Below are 17,400 nucleotides of genomic sequence, written 5' to 3'. Positions count from 1 at the left end.
CATTACCACCATATGCATGTAAGAGGGTCTAAAACCTTATTGCGTAGATAAAATCCTCGCGAGTGTTGCAGTCACAAATCTCTTTTCTCTGGCTGATTTGATCCAAGACCTCGCTTTCAGTTTCAGCGGCTCGCAACAACTAGCAAATGGTCTGACTTTGCAACCTTCTATCAAAGCGGAATTGAGGATTGAGAAGTGGTCGTATAATATATAGTATCTTGGTTGGAATGATACAGAGTTACTGTGTGACATGCTAATTTACTGAACGAGAAATATTACAGAATGCAAGCATGCCATGATACAGATTACAGACTAACAGAGACATCTCGTAACTGTGAATTGCGATAAACACAACGAGAATTTTAAGTTGCTGCGGAGATGCGACGAACGAGTAGAGTTTGGACCGCGTCATGACACACAGGATGCAATGGGCATCAAAGGCATGGAACCTGTGACTGTGTATCTGTTGACACTTGACGAAGACGATGGTGCACTGCACTGCTACTGTTAGAATAATTGGGCTAGGCCCAACTTATCCTATTAAATCTCAAAGGCCCATAATAAGTGTTAAGGATAATAATACCACCTCAGAATTTAAGCGAGGAATATCTCAACCTAAATAGGGAGTTATTGGAGGCCCCCTGTTGACTGGTTGAGGTGGGGGTCGGAAAGCCACACGCGCGCCGGGCGAGGGCGAGGGCGAGGGCGTGGCTGGCGGGCGTGCGTCACGTCACGTCGCTACTCTTTTGCAGCCACTAACCCACGTTCCCACGACTGCCTCCGCAACAGCGCGCCCACGTTCCCACGACTGCCTCTCTCCTGATAGATAAGGAGGCCGCGAGTTCGATCGGCACGGATCGCTTGCTTCTTTCCCGGTGTTAGTTCCTCCTCCTCCGCACCTGTGCTGTTTTCGCCTCCTCGCTTCTGATCGCTTGCACACACGAGAGATTGGAAGGAGCAGGGCCTCCGAAACCACACCTTCGCCTGAGATCTGCACCGGGTAGGCGGGTGATCAGGTTTTTGGGGAGTGCTTCCGCACGACTGCTCGTTCTCGCCCCACCATGTCTGCGCCTGGAGCTGGCCACCAGGAGCTGGAGCCGGAGGTGGTGCGCCAGGAGCTGGAGCCGGTGGCGCGAACAACAACACCAACGGAGGCAATTCTGCCTCACAATCGCGGAGGGCCATTCTTGGGGTATATCCTTCTCCTGTTCCTGTTCCCGTTGTTAGCGCTTTACTGCTATGTTCCTGTTGTTAGCGCTTTACTGCTATGTTCCCGTTGTTAGCGCTTTACTGCTATGTTCCTGTTCCTGTTCCTGATATTTATGAGGCTCCCGTTGTTAGCGCTTTACTGCTATGTTCCTGTTCCTGTTCCTGATATTCATGATGCCTCTAGCATGCTATTGCGTTACTGCTATGTTCTTGTTCCTGATATTCATGATGCGCATGATGTCTTTAGTATGCTACTGGTTATGTTACATGTTGTCACTAGATCACCCTACACTGCTTATGCCATGATTATTGTCTTAACATTTTGGATTAAAATATGCCGATTCATGACCATATTTCCAACAATTCAAAAACCTGATAGGTCATTTTCGGTAGTTGGCTTTGTTGCTGCACTGAAACCACATGCTTTTGATGGTTCTAACTATGAGATGGAAAGCACCTGCACTATTGTGGTTGACAGCGACGCAGTGCTTCTATGTTTCACGGGGCAAACAAAGTGAATCACCTCTTTCTCCTGAGGAAGAGGCTAAGTTTGAGGCTTTGGATTGCTTGTTCCGTGGAGCATTGATCAGTGTACTCGCTGACAACATAGTGGACATGTACATGCACATGCCTTCTGGGAAGGACATGTGGGATGCACTTGAGGCCAAGTTCGGAGTTTCTGACGCCGGCAGTGAGTTGTATGTCATGAAGCAGTTCTATGACTACAAGATGGTCGATGACCGTTCTCTAGTAGAACAAGCTCATGAGATTCAGATGCTGGCTAAGGAACTTGAGAACAACAACTGTGAGTTGCCGGACAAGTTTATGGCGGGTGGCATTATTGCCAAATTGCCACCTTCTTGGTCGGACTTTGCCACTTCTCTAAAGCACAAGAGACAAGAGTTCAGTGTTTCTGATCTCATTGGCTTTTTGGGTGTTGAGGAGAAGGCAAGGGCAAAGGACGTCCGGGGCAAAAAGGTTGCGGGAGGTTCTAGTGCCAATATGGTATAGAAGAAGAACCCTCATGCATCCCACAACAACAAGAAAGTCAAGCCTGATGTCAAACCCAAGGCTGCAACCAACTTTAAGAAGAAAGGCAAGGGAAAGACAAAGGGAGACTGCTTTGTGTGTGGCAAGTCTGGGCATTGGGCCAAGGACTGTCCTGAGCGCAAAGACAGGAAGTCTGCCAACATGGTCATTAGCGAGGGCGGAGGAATATCGGGGTACGGTAAAATATTACCTACAGTTCTCTCTGTTTTTCACTCACCTGATTGGTGGGTGGACAGTGGTGCTAATATTCATGTATGTGCTGGCATTTCTCTGTTTTCTTCTTATCAGGTTGGGAGAGGTTCCTCCTTGTTGATGGGAAACGGGTTGCTTGCGGCTGTTCATGGTGTTGGTACGGTCGATCTGAAGTTTACTTCGGGAAAGACCGTGCAGCTGAAGAATGTGCAGCATGTCCCTTCAATAAAGAAGAATCTAGTTAGCGGCACTCTATTGTGTAGAGAAGGTTTTAGACTTGTGTTTGAGTCCAATAAATGTGTCGTATCTAAATATGGGACTTTTGTTGGAAAAGGTTATGACAGCGGAGGCTTGTTCCGCTTTTCTTTGAATGACATGTGTAATAATCATAATGCTGTGAACCATATTAGCGAGAATGATGAGTCTAATGTGTGGCATTCGCGACGCTGTCATGTGAATTTCGGTTGTATGACGCGCTTAGCTATCATGATTTTAATTCCAAAATTCACTTTGGTCAAAGGTTCCAAGTGCCATACTTGTGTTCAATCGAAACAACATCGCAAGCCTCATAAGGCATCTGAGGCGAGGAATTTGGCACCTCTAGAACTTGTTCATTCCGATTTGTGCGAAATGAATGGCGTGTTGACTAAAGGGGGAAAGAAATATTTCATGACACTGATTGATGATTGCACTAGATTTTGTTATGTGTATCTATTGAAAACAAAAGATGAAGCATTGCATTACTTTAAAATCTATAAAGCTGAGGTAGAAAACCAACTTGAAAGGAAAATCAAATGGTTGAGGTCTGATAGAGGTGAGGAGTATTTTTCCAATGAGTTTGCATCCTTTTGCGAAGAGTTTGGAATTATTCATGAGAGGACGCCTCCCTATTCACCCCAATCAAATGGGGTGGCCGAAAGAAAGAACCGTACTCTAACTGAGGTGGTGAATGCCATGTTAGACACTGCGGGGCTTTCCAAGGAATGGTGGGGTGAGGCAGTTTTGACTGCGTGTCATGTCCTGAATAAAATTCCAATGAAGCATAAGGAAGTAACACCATTCGAGGAATGGGAAAGGAAGAAATTAAATCTCTCATACCTACGAACATGGGGCTGTTTGGCCAAGGTAAATGTACCTATAGCCAAAAAGCGGAAACTTGGACCAAATACTGTTGATTGTATGTTCCTTGGTTATGCTATTCACAGTGTGGGTTATAGATTCTTAATAGTAAATTCTGGAGTACCCGACATGCATGTTGGTACAATTTTTGAGTCCAGAGATGCTACATTCTTTGAGAATGAATTTCCCATGAAACATACACCTAGCACTTCTAGTCAAGAAACTGTCATGCCCCATGAGCACTTTGCACCGATAGAACATAATGATCAAACGCCTGAGGAAAATCCTGAGGAGGACAACATTGTAGATACTCGCAAGAGTAAGAGACAAAGGGTTGCAAAATCCTTTGGAGATGACTACATTGTACACCTCGTGGATAACACCCCAAGAACCATAGAAGAGGCATATTCATCTCCTGACGCTGACTACTGGAAGGAAGCAGTACGCAGTGAAATGGACTCGATTATGTCTAATGGTACTTGGGAAGTTGTTGAGCGTCCATATGGGTGCAAGCCCGTAGGATGCAAATGGGTTTTCAAGAAAAAGCTTAGGCCTGATGGTACAATTGAAAAGTACAAGGCAAGGCTTGTGGCCAAGGGTTATACCCAAAAGGAAGGCGAGGACTTCTTTGACACATACTCACCAGTTGCTCGCTTGACCACGATTCGAGTACTACTTGCTCTGGCAGCCTCTCATGGTCTTCTCGTCCATCAGATGGACGTTAAGACAGCTTTCCTAAACGGAGAGCTGGAGGAGGAGATCTATATGGATCAACTAGACGGGTATGTACTAGAAGGTCAGGAAGGAATGGTGTGTAAACTGTTGAAATCCTTGTATGGCCTCAAGCAAGCACCTAAGCAATGGCATGAGAAGTTTGACACCACGCTTACATCTGCAGGCTTTGTTGTGAACGAAGCTGACAAATGTGTGTACTATCGTTATGGTGGGGGAGAAGGAGTGATCTTGTGCTTATATGTCGATGACATATTGATCTTTGGGACCAGCCTTAATGTGATTGAGGAGGTCAAGGACTATCTGTCCAAGAGTTTTGAAATGAAGGATTTGGGAGAGGCTGATGTTATCCTTAACATCAAACTACAAAGAGGAGATGAGGGTGGGATTACTCTTGTGCAATCCCACTATGTGGACAAGGTTTTGAGTCACTTTGGATATAGTGACTGCAAGCCAGTTCCTACTCCTTATGATCCCAGCGTGCTATTAAGGAAAAACCGAAGAATAGCAAGGGATCAACTGAGATACTCTCAAATCATTGGTTCATTGATGTACTTGGCTAGTGCAACGAGGCCTGACATCTCATTTGCTGTAAGCAAGCTGAGCCGGTTTGTCTCAAATCCGGGAGATGATCATTGGCAGGCTCTGGAAAGAGTAATGCGCTATCTAAAGGACACTGAGCTATGGAATTCACTATACCGGGTATCCAAAAGTACTAGAAGGGTATAGTGACTCAAACTGGATATCTGATGCTGATGAGATAAAAGCCACAAGTGGATATGTGTTCACACTTGGAGGTGGCGCTGTTTCCTAGAAGTCTTGCAAGCAGACCATCTTAACGAGGTCAACAATGGAAGCAGAACATACAGCACTAGATACTGCGACAGTTGAGGCTGAGTGGCTTCGTGAACTCCTGATGGATTTGCCGGTGGTTGAAAAACCAGTGCCAGCTATCCTAATGAACTGTGATAATCAAACAGTGATTATTAAAGTGAACAGTTCAAAGGACAACATGAAGTCATCTAGGCATATCAAGAGAAGACTGAAATCTGTCAGAAAGCAGAAAAACTCCGAAGTGATAGCATTGGACTATGTCCAAACGGCTAGAAATCTGGCAGATTAGTTTACCAAGGGGCTACCACGTATTGTGATAGACAGTGCATCGAGGGAAATGGGCTTGATACCCACCTAAGGTTGCACAATAGTGGAAACCTGTCCATTGTGATCGGAGATCCCGTGAATTTGGATGGCGAAACAAACTATTGTGTGACTGAGAGAAGAGACCCTTGAAAAGGGCTCATTTTCATGATGTACTTCTCTTCTTTTCTGCATGGTAGGATGGCTTATGCCTTAATATGATCCGAGTGGCTTTTCCAAGCAGAGATGTTGACCTGCAGAACATCTCAGAAGGAACACACCTATATGAGTTCGATTGCTAGTCACAGTCTATGAGGTTTGGGCGATCTCTAGATACTCATGAAAGGCCTGGAGTTTGACTTATATGCTCCAAACAGAGGGGATGCGAACGGCAGCCCAGTACCAGTCAAGGTTCTGAGTGAAACCTGATCACACAAAACTGACAATTCAAGGCACAGTCCATTGTTCAGTTGTGGTCTGATGTAGCTCATTTCCTAGGTGGAAGTTCAACTTAACAGTCTCCACCAAAACCCTAGTATATCAAACAGGCACAACATTGAGAACATTTCTTATGAGACTTGAAATTTGGTGGGGATTGTTAGAATAATTGGGCTAGGCCCAACTTATCCTATTAAATCTCAAAGGCCCATAATAAGTGTTAAGGATAATAATACCACCTCAGGATTTAAGCGAGGAATATCTCAACCTAAATAAGGAGTCATTGGAGGCTCCCTGTTGACTGGTTGAGGTGGGGGTCGGAAAGCCACACGCGCGCGCGCGCCGGGCCGAGGCCGTGGGCGTGGGCATGGGCGAGGCGTGGCTGGCGGGCGTGCGTCACGTCACGTCGCTACTCTTTTGCAGCCACTAACCCACGTTCCCAGGACTGCCTCCGCAACAGCGCGCCCACGTTCCCACGACTGCCTCTCTCCTGATGGAGGCCGTGAGTCCGATCGGTACGGATCGCTTGCTTCTTTCCTGGTGTTAGTTCCTCCTCCTCCGCGCCTGTGCTGTTCTCGCCTCCTCGCTTCTGATCGCTTGCGCGCATGAGAGATTGGAAGGAGCAGGGCCTCCGAAACCACACCTTCGCCTGAGATCTGCACCGGGTAGGCGGGTGATCAGGTTTTTGGGGAGTGCTTCCACACGACTGCTCGTTCTCGCCCCACCATGTCTGCGCCTGGAGCCGGCGCCGTTGCTGCTGCTGCTGGAGGAGATGGCGGAGGTGGTGCGCCACCAGGAGCTGGAGCCGGAGGTGGTGCGCCAGGAGCTGGAGCCGGTGGTGCGAACAACAACACCAACGGAGGCAATTCTGCCTCACAATCCAGCAGAGGGCCATTCTCGGGGTATATCCTTCTCTTGTTCCTGTTCCTGTTGTTAACACTTTATCGCTATGTTCCTGTTCCTGTTCCTGATATTCATGATGCCTTTAGCATGCTATTGCGTTACTGCTATGTTCTTGTTCCTGATATTCATGATGCGCATGATGTCTTTAGTATGCTACTGGTTATGTTACATGTTGTCATTAGATCACCCTACACTGCTTATGCCGTGATTATTGTCTTAACATTTTGGATTAAAATATGCCGATTCATGACCATATTTCCAACAGCTACAACGTACTTCCTCCGTTTCTAAATATTTGACGCTGTTAACTTTTTTTAATATACTTGACCATTCGTTTTATTAAAAAATTCAAGTAATTATTAATTCTTTTTTTCTATCGTTTGATTCATTGTTAAATATATTTATATGTATACATATAGTTTTACATATTCCATAAAAGTTTTTTAAAAAAGATGAACGGTTGCTAAAAAATCAACTGTGTTAAAATATTTAGGAACAAAGGGAGTAATTATATATACACGCCTGCACTCTGCTTCGACTGTGCCACTCCAGTAACTGATCGATTGTCCACGCTTCAAACGGAAGAAGTCGTTGAGGCGACCGTGTACGTGGTGTGTCACACAGACTCACTCACCTGGGCACCTGGCTGCTAGCGGTGGCGGACGGTAGACTGGTTGGCGGTTGCCGGCCGCCACCTTGCTCACGACTTCACGTGACTGTCACGCGCTGCGCCAACGCCCGCGCCGTTCATACCCCTCGAGCGGTGACAAACACATTACGTATTTTTGGATTATACCCATTATCTAAAAACATACGGTGCGTCGAATCTGCCACGGAAAGATTTCAAGACCGGTACGTCCGCGATGTAACCCTTTCCTTTTGGTGCCAATGAACCTGCAAAAATGGTCTCCGGCTCTCACGAAAACGAGCGTACTACTCCCTCAGTTTTCTAATGTACGACGTCTTTTAATTTTTTTTAACTTTTTGATACGTTTAGTCATTTATCTTATTAATTTTTTTTATAATTATTATTTATTTTATTGTGGCTTGATTTATCATTAAAATGTTCTTTTGAGCATGTTTTAAAAAATTATATATTTACACAAAAATTTTAAATATAAAGAATGATCAAACTTTAATGAAAAAAATCAACGGCGTCGTACATTAAAAAAACTAACTAGTATATAGTAGCTGAGGCAGAGGTTAAAACGATATCTTCCGTGCGAGCGGCGTGTAGCTTACTATTTCGGGTTTTCGGCTACCTGTTTTTCATAAGCAAATCAAATGTCAAGATCATCTGGTGCCAATGTGCCATGTTGTCCAGTCTTACTCCTATTAACCTGTGAAGTACTTGCATGATATTTTTTCCAAAATCGTACTTGAGCGTTGAGAACATGGCCTTGTAAGATAGAGAAAATTCTAGTAGTCAACTATACTAAACTTGGCTATGATCTTATGTGGGTTCGTTTGACATCAAAACTCAAATCCCATGTTTCATTCTTTTATGATGAGTAGACGAGTAGATTAAAGGGTTTGTTTTCTGAGCTAATAAATTAAACGATTTAATTTTTGCAAAAACTTATACCTATGTGAATGTCTTACAATATTGTTTCAAATTCATTTAAAATTTTGTAATAGTTAATGCATTCATTTGCAATCTCGAGTAATTATCACAAATCATTTACTATCTATTTAGTCATTCGGAAAAGAACATAAGGGTATATAAATATTGATATCATGAGTTGCAAACTTCAATCAAGTTGCTACATAAGTATTTGCACTTGCATATGCTATTTTCCAATTCCTTAGGTGAGAGTTGAGAGCAAGACAATTTTGATAGGATCCTAGCTAGTCAACTTACCAACTTGATTATCGTATGTTTGACATCAAAGTATACATGACCCTATGGAGAAGGAATTTTTTTTTGAAAGATGATATTGTTTTTTAGTTATCATTTAAATTTTAAACAAACTCTTTGAATTCAAATTTAAAAATAAACTTTCTGGTTTGGCGTAACCATTAAATACTACCCTCTATAAACATGGATGTGGCAAGATATTGTGCATTAAGTTTATTACACATGAGGATTAATATATTGCGATCGTCATCAGATACGTACAACATATATAGATAAAGGAACATCTATTTGCAATTTGACAGAAAACAAAAAAAGATTTTACGAATTCTAAATCGTTGGAAAGAATTGTAAAGTACCTTCTCACTTAAAGCGCCACCATATTTGCTTGACGCGTGATGCCCTGCCCAACGGCGCTACCGCCTGACAAGAAGGTGCCAACAACACCGATGAGGCCCCTGACCAACCTCCTCTCCCTCGTCTCCTCTTTCTAGCCAACAGTGGTGACGTGTTCCCACCCCACCTTCTTCCCGTCTCTACGGCTCTCTACCGCTGGTGATGCCTTTATCGGTGCTTCCTTCCACTCACTTAGCTTGGCTTTTATTTGTTAACACATGCAGGCTGTCCGCCCATTCCACCATCCACCCCCTCTCTGTCGTCTCCCACAGTCATTCCTTTAAGCTTAGGTAACTCCCTCCTCTTCCTATCCCGTTCATCCCCCACCTTAACCCTAAATCGCCGAGCCGCTTCCGGTTATGGAGCTTTTTGGAGTCACATTAGCTAAATAAGGAGTCAATCACAAGGCAAATTTTAAGGTTAAAAATTTGTAAGTTTTTGCTCTAAGTTAAACTTCTACCAAATGTGATTTAGCAATTCCTTATAGATAAACCAAATGTAACATTTTTCTGTCACACGGATGAAGATAGTTTGACCAAAACATCATCATCTTTAAAATGAGTAACTGTAGGATTTATTTTCTTAAAAACAACAAATAAGTTTTAGAAAACTATCGTATCGTCCATTGCAAACAGTAATCCAGGGCTCTAGCAGTAAAAACATGGTTGCCATTTACCATCGCCAAACCGTAGAGTGACCCGGTCACCGGAGGCATATGCTTCGTTAAAAGTTTCTTGCCTGCCTCATCTGCAACCGCCGTGCGCCGTGCGCGCAACTGCCGTTGACAGGTGGTGGCTCAGCGACACCGCCCGTTCACACGCCTCCACTGCACTCCCCCCACTGGCCTCACATCCACGCCAACGGCATCCATTTATTTACACCCCCGCGCCGCTCTCCCGCTGACGTGTGGGCCCCACGCGTAGCCGCATCGACCCCTCCTTCTTTACCGCGGCCCACCGCGCTCGCTCCCTCGTCGTCGTCGCAGTCAACCCGCGTCGGGTCCATCGGGCTGTGCCGCACACCTCTCGGCGAACACACGCACGGAGGAGGCTACGCATCCACGTCACTGATGTCCGGGCCCCGCTTAGATGTGGGCCCACCGGGTCATTGACTTGTGGGTGTCTGCGTTGGCCTCTTATATGGCAGGTTTGATTGCCGCGACGACGAGAGACGCCCCCACACGCGGACACGCCACTTCATCCCGCGAGAAGCCGAGGCGAGCTCCCAATCTCCCCACAAATCACACGGCGCGAGGCGAGGCGAGGCGAGGCGGTGGCTGCTGCGGAATTGAGCTTGGATCCCGGAGGGATTACGCGGCGGCGGCGCCACCATGGAGCCGAGCATCTAGGCGAGGATTCAGTTGTCTTATGGATCCAGATGTTCTCGTGGAGCCGTAAGCAGTCGTCCTCCTCCGGCCGCCGCGGCGCGGACGCGTCGTCGATGGACTCCAGCAGCCGCGGCGGCGGAGGGGAAGGGAGCGGAAGCGGGAGCCGCGGGCGTAGCTCGCGGCTGGAGCGCCGCAACGCGGTGAAGCACATCGACTACGAGGCGGCGGGGGCGGGGGCGGGGGCGTCGTCCGTGCCGGCGTGCGCGTCGTGGTCGTCGTCCATGTCGGCGGACCGGTCGCTGGGGCTCCGGCCGTCGCGCTCGCTCGACCTGGCCGTCGGGGGCGGCGGCACGGACATCCGCATCAGCGGCAGCGTGGAGGGGGAGGTCGACGAGCTGTGCCGCAGCCTGGGTTTATCGGGGCCGGAGGAGTTCGCGATCCCCGTCGCCGCATGGGAAGCCCGGAAAGAGCGTTCTAACTCCGACCTACTACCGCGCTCCCGCTTCGTCTCCTCGCCACCCGTCGACGACCCCTCTCCCATGGCCCGCACCATTTCCGCCCCCGAGGTCATCCAGTGCGACCTTCCTCCCTCATTCCCTGCTTCAATTCCTGAGGAGTCCCTCAATTCTTCCTCCAATTCCACCGCAACTGATTCGGCGGAGGAGCCTACCGCTGCGGCGCTCGGTCAGGAATCCCCCAAGGCTGCCCCTGCCGTTGCTGCTGTGGCACCCCTCGCTGGATTGCCCCTGCTATCGCCAAAGAGAGGAGGCGGCGAAGTCGGTATCCGAGGAGCCCGACCTCCTGTGCTCTCCCCGCCTCAGCCGCTCATGGCACTCGCACCGCCGCCAATGAGGCGTTCAATTGTGGCTAAAGACATGAGCGGGGTGTCGGCTTGGGATATTGTGAACTCGTTTGCTCCCAGTGAAGAGAAAAGTGAAGTGAGAACAGATGATGAACGCGTGGACGCGTCTCACATGTCGGACACCGAGGAGGAGGAGGAGTTTGCTGACGAGGGAGTGGCAGGGGTGGACGGGGAGCTGAAAGAGTTAAGGATAGGAGAGACCTTTGAAGGGTTCACTGGGACATCATCATTGTCAACAACAAATGATGATGATGCATCCAGCACAACTACGGAGGCTATGTTCATCATCTCACCAAATGGAAAGTTCAAGAGGAAGATTAAGTCGTGGATGCGTGGTGCTCTTCTGGGGAGCGGCTCATTTGGGATGGTGTATGAGGGCATCAGTGAGTAAGTACTAATAATGCTTTAGTTTTTATTTGGTGTTTGCCCATATCATCTTTGCTACTAGTATTACTTATCACAGGGTACTGCAATCTTTTGTCTAATTTAAGCATATTTTAAAAATAGACTGTTATGTCATAGCTGGCCTTAGCTTACAGTTATTTTCATGAAAGATAAATCTTAGCTAGTCCAAACAATCCCCTCGTTAGAAGATGGGCAAGGCTCTTTTTTTTATTACCTAAAACTTAGAAGTGCATGCTGTTATATAATGAATTCTACAAGTAGAATACTAGAATGTCAAATATTTATTTGGGAATGTCTGTGTAGTGTGTTGGTACTGGGGTGATTGGGAGTGGGACAAGAATACCATGTCTGTCGCCCTTAGACCTGTGGCTTAGTTCTTTTCTTCAACTTTAAACTTGAACTTCCTCGTTTTCCGTTAGCACGCTTTTCAAACTGTTAAATGGTGTGTGTTTTTCAAAAAAAAAAAAATCTATATAGAAGTTGTTTTAAAAAATCAAATAAATCCATAATTTATGATAGTTAATACTTAATTAATCGTATGTTATTGAGCCTTTTCGTTTTGCATGCGAGGAAAATTTTGCTCCAACTTGAAGCAACGAACGGGGCCAGTTATAGGAAAAACCCAGCACAGTTCTGCCATGTATTGATTTGGTGTTGTTAAATCATTTCCCTCACACGACAGGAACGTATTGTTGACATGGTCTGAGATTATAATATTCTAAAACACAGCTCCTTGAGTCTTATGCCCTGGTGCTACATTTTGTATGAATTTATCTCCTGGTGCTACATTTTCTACTCTTTTGTCCTGGTGTGACTTGTCAATGCAATGTGGGTATGGGCATTATTCATTCAGCAGTCCATATAGATTGCCCTTTCTGTAGCCAGTCGACAGATATGCGCTGGAGGTTTTACTGTTGCATCATAATTTATTTTTTGAATGATTATGCCATGAGAACTGAAGGGAGAAAATATTTTTATTTGACTTAATCCCTTCAGTCATAACAATGGCATAAAGTACATGCTCTGACCTTTAATGACTGAATTTGATTGATACTCGGCCATTGATTTCGATTGGGAGTATTTTGATTTTAAAAAGTCAAAAATTGTAGATTCTGACCAACAGTTAGTCAAATTACAAGTATATTTAATGTCTAAAAATTTATCAAACAGATTCACATTTCAAAGTGCTTTTGTACAATATTGGTTTTATAGATTATGAGAAATCATGCTCAAAATTTACTCTTGAAGACTTTTTGAAATTAAAATATGCCTGATAAAAATCAACAACGGTAGTACCCAACTACTTTGCTATAGTACTCTCAAATAGGCAGCATTTTGTATTTGTGCTACAAAGGCTACAATGTCGTGAGGAAAGGACCATGGTAGCTGCAAGTTGCAACATTGTGAAGACTTGATTATGCATATACAGTGAAATATTATTGGAACCTAATGGCTTCAGGTTGTAAGTTCTTAGGACTGAGATAGAACATATTTTTCACCTGGTTATATTAAAACTTCAGTCTAGTCGCTTAGAGTAGTGTAAAGGATATTATTCTTTCTTGTTGCTGTACCATTTGAAGAGCATGCGATGTATTTAAAAACATTAAATGATGTCCGTGTTGAATGTCTTTACAGTGAAGGAGCGTTTTTTGCTGTGAAGGAAGTATCTTTGCTTGACCAAGGAAGCAACGCACAACAATCTATTCTTGCACTTGAACAGGTTTTTTTGCTGCGGTTCTTCATCTGTTACAGTTGATTTTTATTGTGAATACCACTGTTCTAATGTTGTACTGTTGTCTTTACTATATTGTACCGCTTTGACATGCTTTGGCATCTTCTGAAACTATCTAATTTTGAGTTGTTGGGTTCTCAGGAAATTGCACTCCTAAGTCAGTTTGAACATGAAAATATAGTCCAGTATTATGGAACTGACAAGGTACCCCCACTGTTCTTTTGATGTTACTCAGTTATTGATTCAGTTCTAGAAATAGTTTTATGTAAGCAGTCAATACACAATATACACTTTTTTTTTCATTCATGTATGTTTGTAATGATGTCCATTACTCATGTAATTCATTCAACACTTCTAATGCAGGAAGAATCAAAACTGTACATTTTTATTGAGCTTGTTACACAAGGTTCTCTATCGTCCCTCTATCAAAAGTATAAACTACGAGACTCACAAGTGTCAGCATACACAAGGCAGATTCTCAACGGATTGGTTTATCTCCATGAGCGAAATGTGGTTCACAGGTATAAAGATGCTTCTCTTATATTTAGCATTGAAAATAATTCAATGCTTATGATGCTGCAGATAACTAAAGGTGGTCTTTTGAGCTCATTTGTCATACATTTTAAATGCGAATAGTGATACATCTGCATTCCCTGAAGTCAGTATATTGGTCTGAAACGAACATCAACTGCTCCACCTTCTCTAGAAAGTGGCATGCACCACAGGGCCCTGGGGGTTATACATGTCCTGCTGACTCGAAAAGAGTTTCTTATTGGAACCTAGAAAACCACACCTTTTTCTGGACTGTTCAGATGTAGTAACAAACTGGGCAAGCTAACTTCTTACAATATTTATAAAAAAAAATAAATGAGGCATCACGCTATATTCTTAACCGTGTGTGTCATTTTGTTTTTGCATCGGATATTGTTGATGTTTCCATTTGATACATTTTCTAATTGTTATTTTTCATTTTCAGAGACATTAAATGCGCAAATATACTGGTTCATGCAAATGGATCAGTAAAATTGGCAGACTTTGGGTTGGCGAAGGAGGTTAGCTTTTTTTTTTTTGTATGAATATTAGTGCTTTATCTATGATGCTGTCTTACGGTGGTAATTTTCTTCTTGTTGGATTTCAGATGTCAAAAATTAACATGCTGAGATCATGCAAAGGAAGTGTTTACTGGATGGCACCTGAGGTAAAAGTTTATTTATCCTATGCTATTTACTTTTATTTAATCATGATTCTTGCGGATCTGACTAATAGTATGATGTTGTTTTCCATTATTGATGTTGTTTTCCATTATTTAATGATACTTATGTCTTGGCCATAAACTGTGAAAGTGCTAAATACAACTTCTTATTTTTCAGGTTGTTAATCCTAAAAAAACATATGGGCCCCAGGCTGATATTTGGAGTCTTGGCTGCACTGTATTGGAAATGCTTACTCGTAACATACCATATCCTAATGTGGAGTGGGTATGTCATACTTTGACTTTAAAGTTTATAGTTCTGTTAATGCTCTTTTTATGTGTTAGTCCCTGTTTGATTACAGCATTAAATTTCTGTCAATGCTCTTTTTATGTTCTTTATTGAGTAAAATTCAAGAAACTACAAATATTTTTAGATGAATATCACAAGTACTACAGATTTAATACACTGTATGGGAAATCTTTAGTTTTGTGTTAAAGCTGGCGCTGGATTTGTAGTTTTCTGAGATTATGCCTTAAATCTGTACTTTTGTGATATATTTGGTGCTAAATCTGTGTGCATGTCTTTTGCAAGACAGGGACTTGATTTGTAGTTTTATGATAGTTTTGCAAGCATCGTTTCTTAGATAATGGATAAAGTACAAACCAGCTGCATTTAAGATGCACAAAGCCACAATCAATTATTACAGTAGTTTCACACACCACTTTGGAAAGATAAAAATGTGCAGCAAGTTTAACAAGTATCTATGGTTTTGAGAAATTTACTCATCTTTATTTGACTGTAAAATGAAGGGTAGGACCTTTAATTAATTCGATACTGAGATGTGTGAGCTGCCCATCCACTTTGGGATGCTTCTGTGACAGCATAAGGGAAATTTGTTGTTTTATTTCATTCCAATCCTAAATTATATGATAGGTATAACTATTGTAAATTGTAGTTGCTAACCAAAGATAACCTTGTGGCTGCAAAGTTCTGGTTAAATAGCACCTTCTTCTGACGGGCAGCCTTCCCTTTATTTCTTGTTCTCTGTGGGAACATAGCATTATTAGTCTATGAAATTATTTTGTGTTAAAATTTACTTTAATTCAACTAATGTTCTTTTTAACTTGCTTCGGTTGTAACTCAAGTTTATCTTAAGCACTCCACTTATGTTGATTTGGTATTTCCAGACAAATGCTTTTTTTATGATTGGAAAAGGAGAACGACCTCAAATTCCCAGCTATTTGTCAAAAGATGCTCAAGATTTCATTAGCCAGTGTGTACAAGTTGATCCAGAGCAACGGCCTTCTGCATCACAACTTATGTCACACCCATTTGTTAATAGACCGCTTCGAGCTTCTTTTGAATCTGCATCCCCTCCTGCCATCAGCTCGTATTGATTGTGGCATGCTTCTGTTTTTGAGAACATTGCTGAGCTCATGAACAAGTAAGTTGTTGCCTAGAAGAATCATGAAGCTTCATGTATCAGCTTTATAGAATGTTAAATTTGATTCATACCACCCATGTTTTGCTATGTTTTGTAGATCTTCGTGGTTCCCACTCAGTGCCAGAAAGGAACTTCTTGGGCTTGTTTAGGATATAGTTTAGCATTGTAGTCAGTTAGGACTAGTGAGATAAGCATTACCTTGCTGCGTCGGTCTGGGAATATTTGAGTGTTTTCTTGTTGAAGACATTCAGTAGATTTTGTACGACCTGGTAGGGGGGAGATGGAATTGCTTGCAATGTATTTGAGCTTAAGCCATTGTAAATTTTTGACTTCATCATTATTTTGGTTTGTTGCTCCTGAAGCACTCAGCTAGAATTCTTGATTTTCTCCCATTTTTGGCGGGTGTGAATTGATTTTCGGCTGGTGTCATCATCCATGTGCAAAATTTTGTATGTGTTAACGTCTTGCCAGCATCTGCTAGAACTGAACTGTTCCACAACAAATTACTTCTGTCTACTCTACTCGAAATAGTTTTGGCAGGTTTCAGCTCACGTTTTACACGTGAGAATGTGAAATGGCGTTGCTCATCCAGACTGGGGATCAAAATCAAGTCTCTTTTGGCGTTCAAAAAAAAAAATCAAGTCTCTTTCGTGCAGTGTAATATGTTCGCATGCGTATTTCTGTTCTTTTTTTGAAAACTCGTATTTCTGTTCCTGAATAGGTTCAGAAATCAGAACAACTGTGGTAAGAGAGCGTGATAATGGCTGGAACATGAAGCGGGATCTAAGGAAAGAACCACATGGAGATGAATGCATGAAAAGTAAATGGAGACCTCGGCGGCTTCTTGCGTGCGTCAATCTATCTGAATTTTAAGGGGTGGTCAAAGATGACCTACAAAATGCTCCTGTTTTCCTTCACTGCACCGAAGCTTGAGTGCTTGACCAACCTTCAGTTGGCATTGAGCGACAAAGAGTTCCCTACGCGCTACGCACGCGTGCTCCGAAATTTTGGGTGAAATATTTGACAAAGCTTGAGATTAACTAGAACGCTATTTGCCGATTTCATTATGAAAACCGGCTGTGCTTGAAAATAAAATAGTATATAGTAGTACTACTAGTATTAGTAGTGGTAGCGTATTACATATTTGAACCATATTGTCATCTTATTGTTATTCCGCGGTTTCTGAGCGTCGATTTTTTTACCCTATAAATCCCACCTTATTGCCATCTCACGGATATAAGCATTATCGATTGAGTCTCGTACTACGCACCTATCATTTGATTCTACATTAATACCCATGTTAATAGGATAGATTGCTATTGCCTAAGAGAAGGCTAATAGTACAACCAGTTGCTTGCTGTATAGATCTTTATAGTGTATCTCTCAGCTCACTTATATAGTAGTTA

The 17,400-nt window shown here is 43.4% G+C and overlaps 1 protein-coding gene across 1 annotated transcript; it reads left to right on the top strand.

Annotated features, from left to right (window-relative positions):
* Positions 1-10,212: 10,212 nt before the first annotated feature.
* Positions 10,213-16,426, top strand: LOC127766156 (mitogen-activated protein kinase kinase kinase 1-like). Its single transcript, XM_052291224.1, has 9 exons — positions 10,213-11,607; positions 13,261-13,345; positions 13,499-13,561; positions 13,721-13,878; positions 14,334-14,409; positions 14,496-14,555; positions 14,728-14,835; positions 15,738-15,994; positions 16,092-16,426. Exons 1-8 carry the CDS (start codon positions 10,409-10,411, stop codon positions 15,945-15,947), a joined length of 1,959 nt encoding a protein of 652 aa, XP_052147184.1. The 5' UTR covers positions 10,213-10,408; the 3' UTR covers positions 15,948-15,994; positions 16,092-16,426.
* The last annotated feature ends 974 nt before the right edge of the window (positions 16,427-17,400 follow it).

This window comes from Oryza glaberrima, chromosome 3 (assembly GCF_000147395.1).
Source record: "Oryza glaberrima chromosome 3, OglaRS2, whole genome shotgun sequence".
NCBI classification, from domain to species: Eukaryota; Viridiplantae; Streptophyta; class Magnoliopsida; order Poales; family Poaceae; genus Oryza; species Oryza glaberrima.
This window is presented reverse-complemented; position numbering and strand designations above follow the sequence as displayed.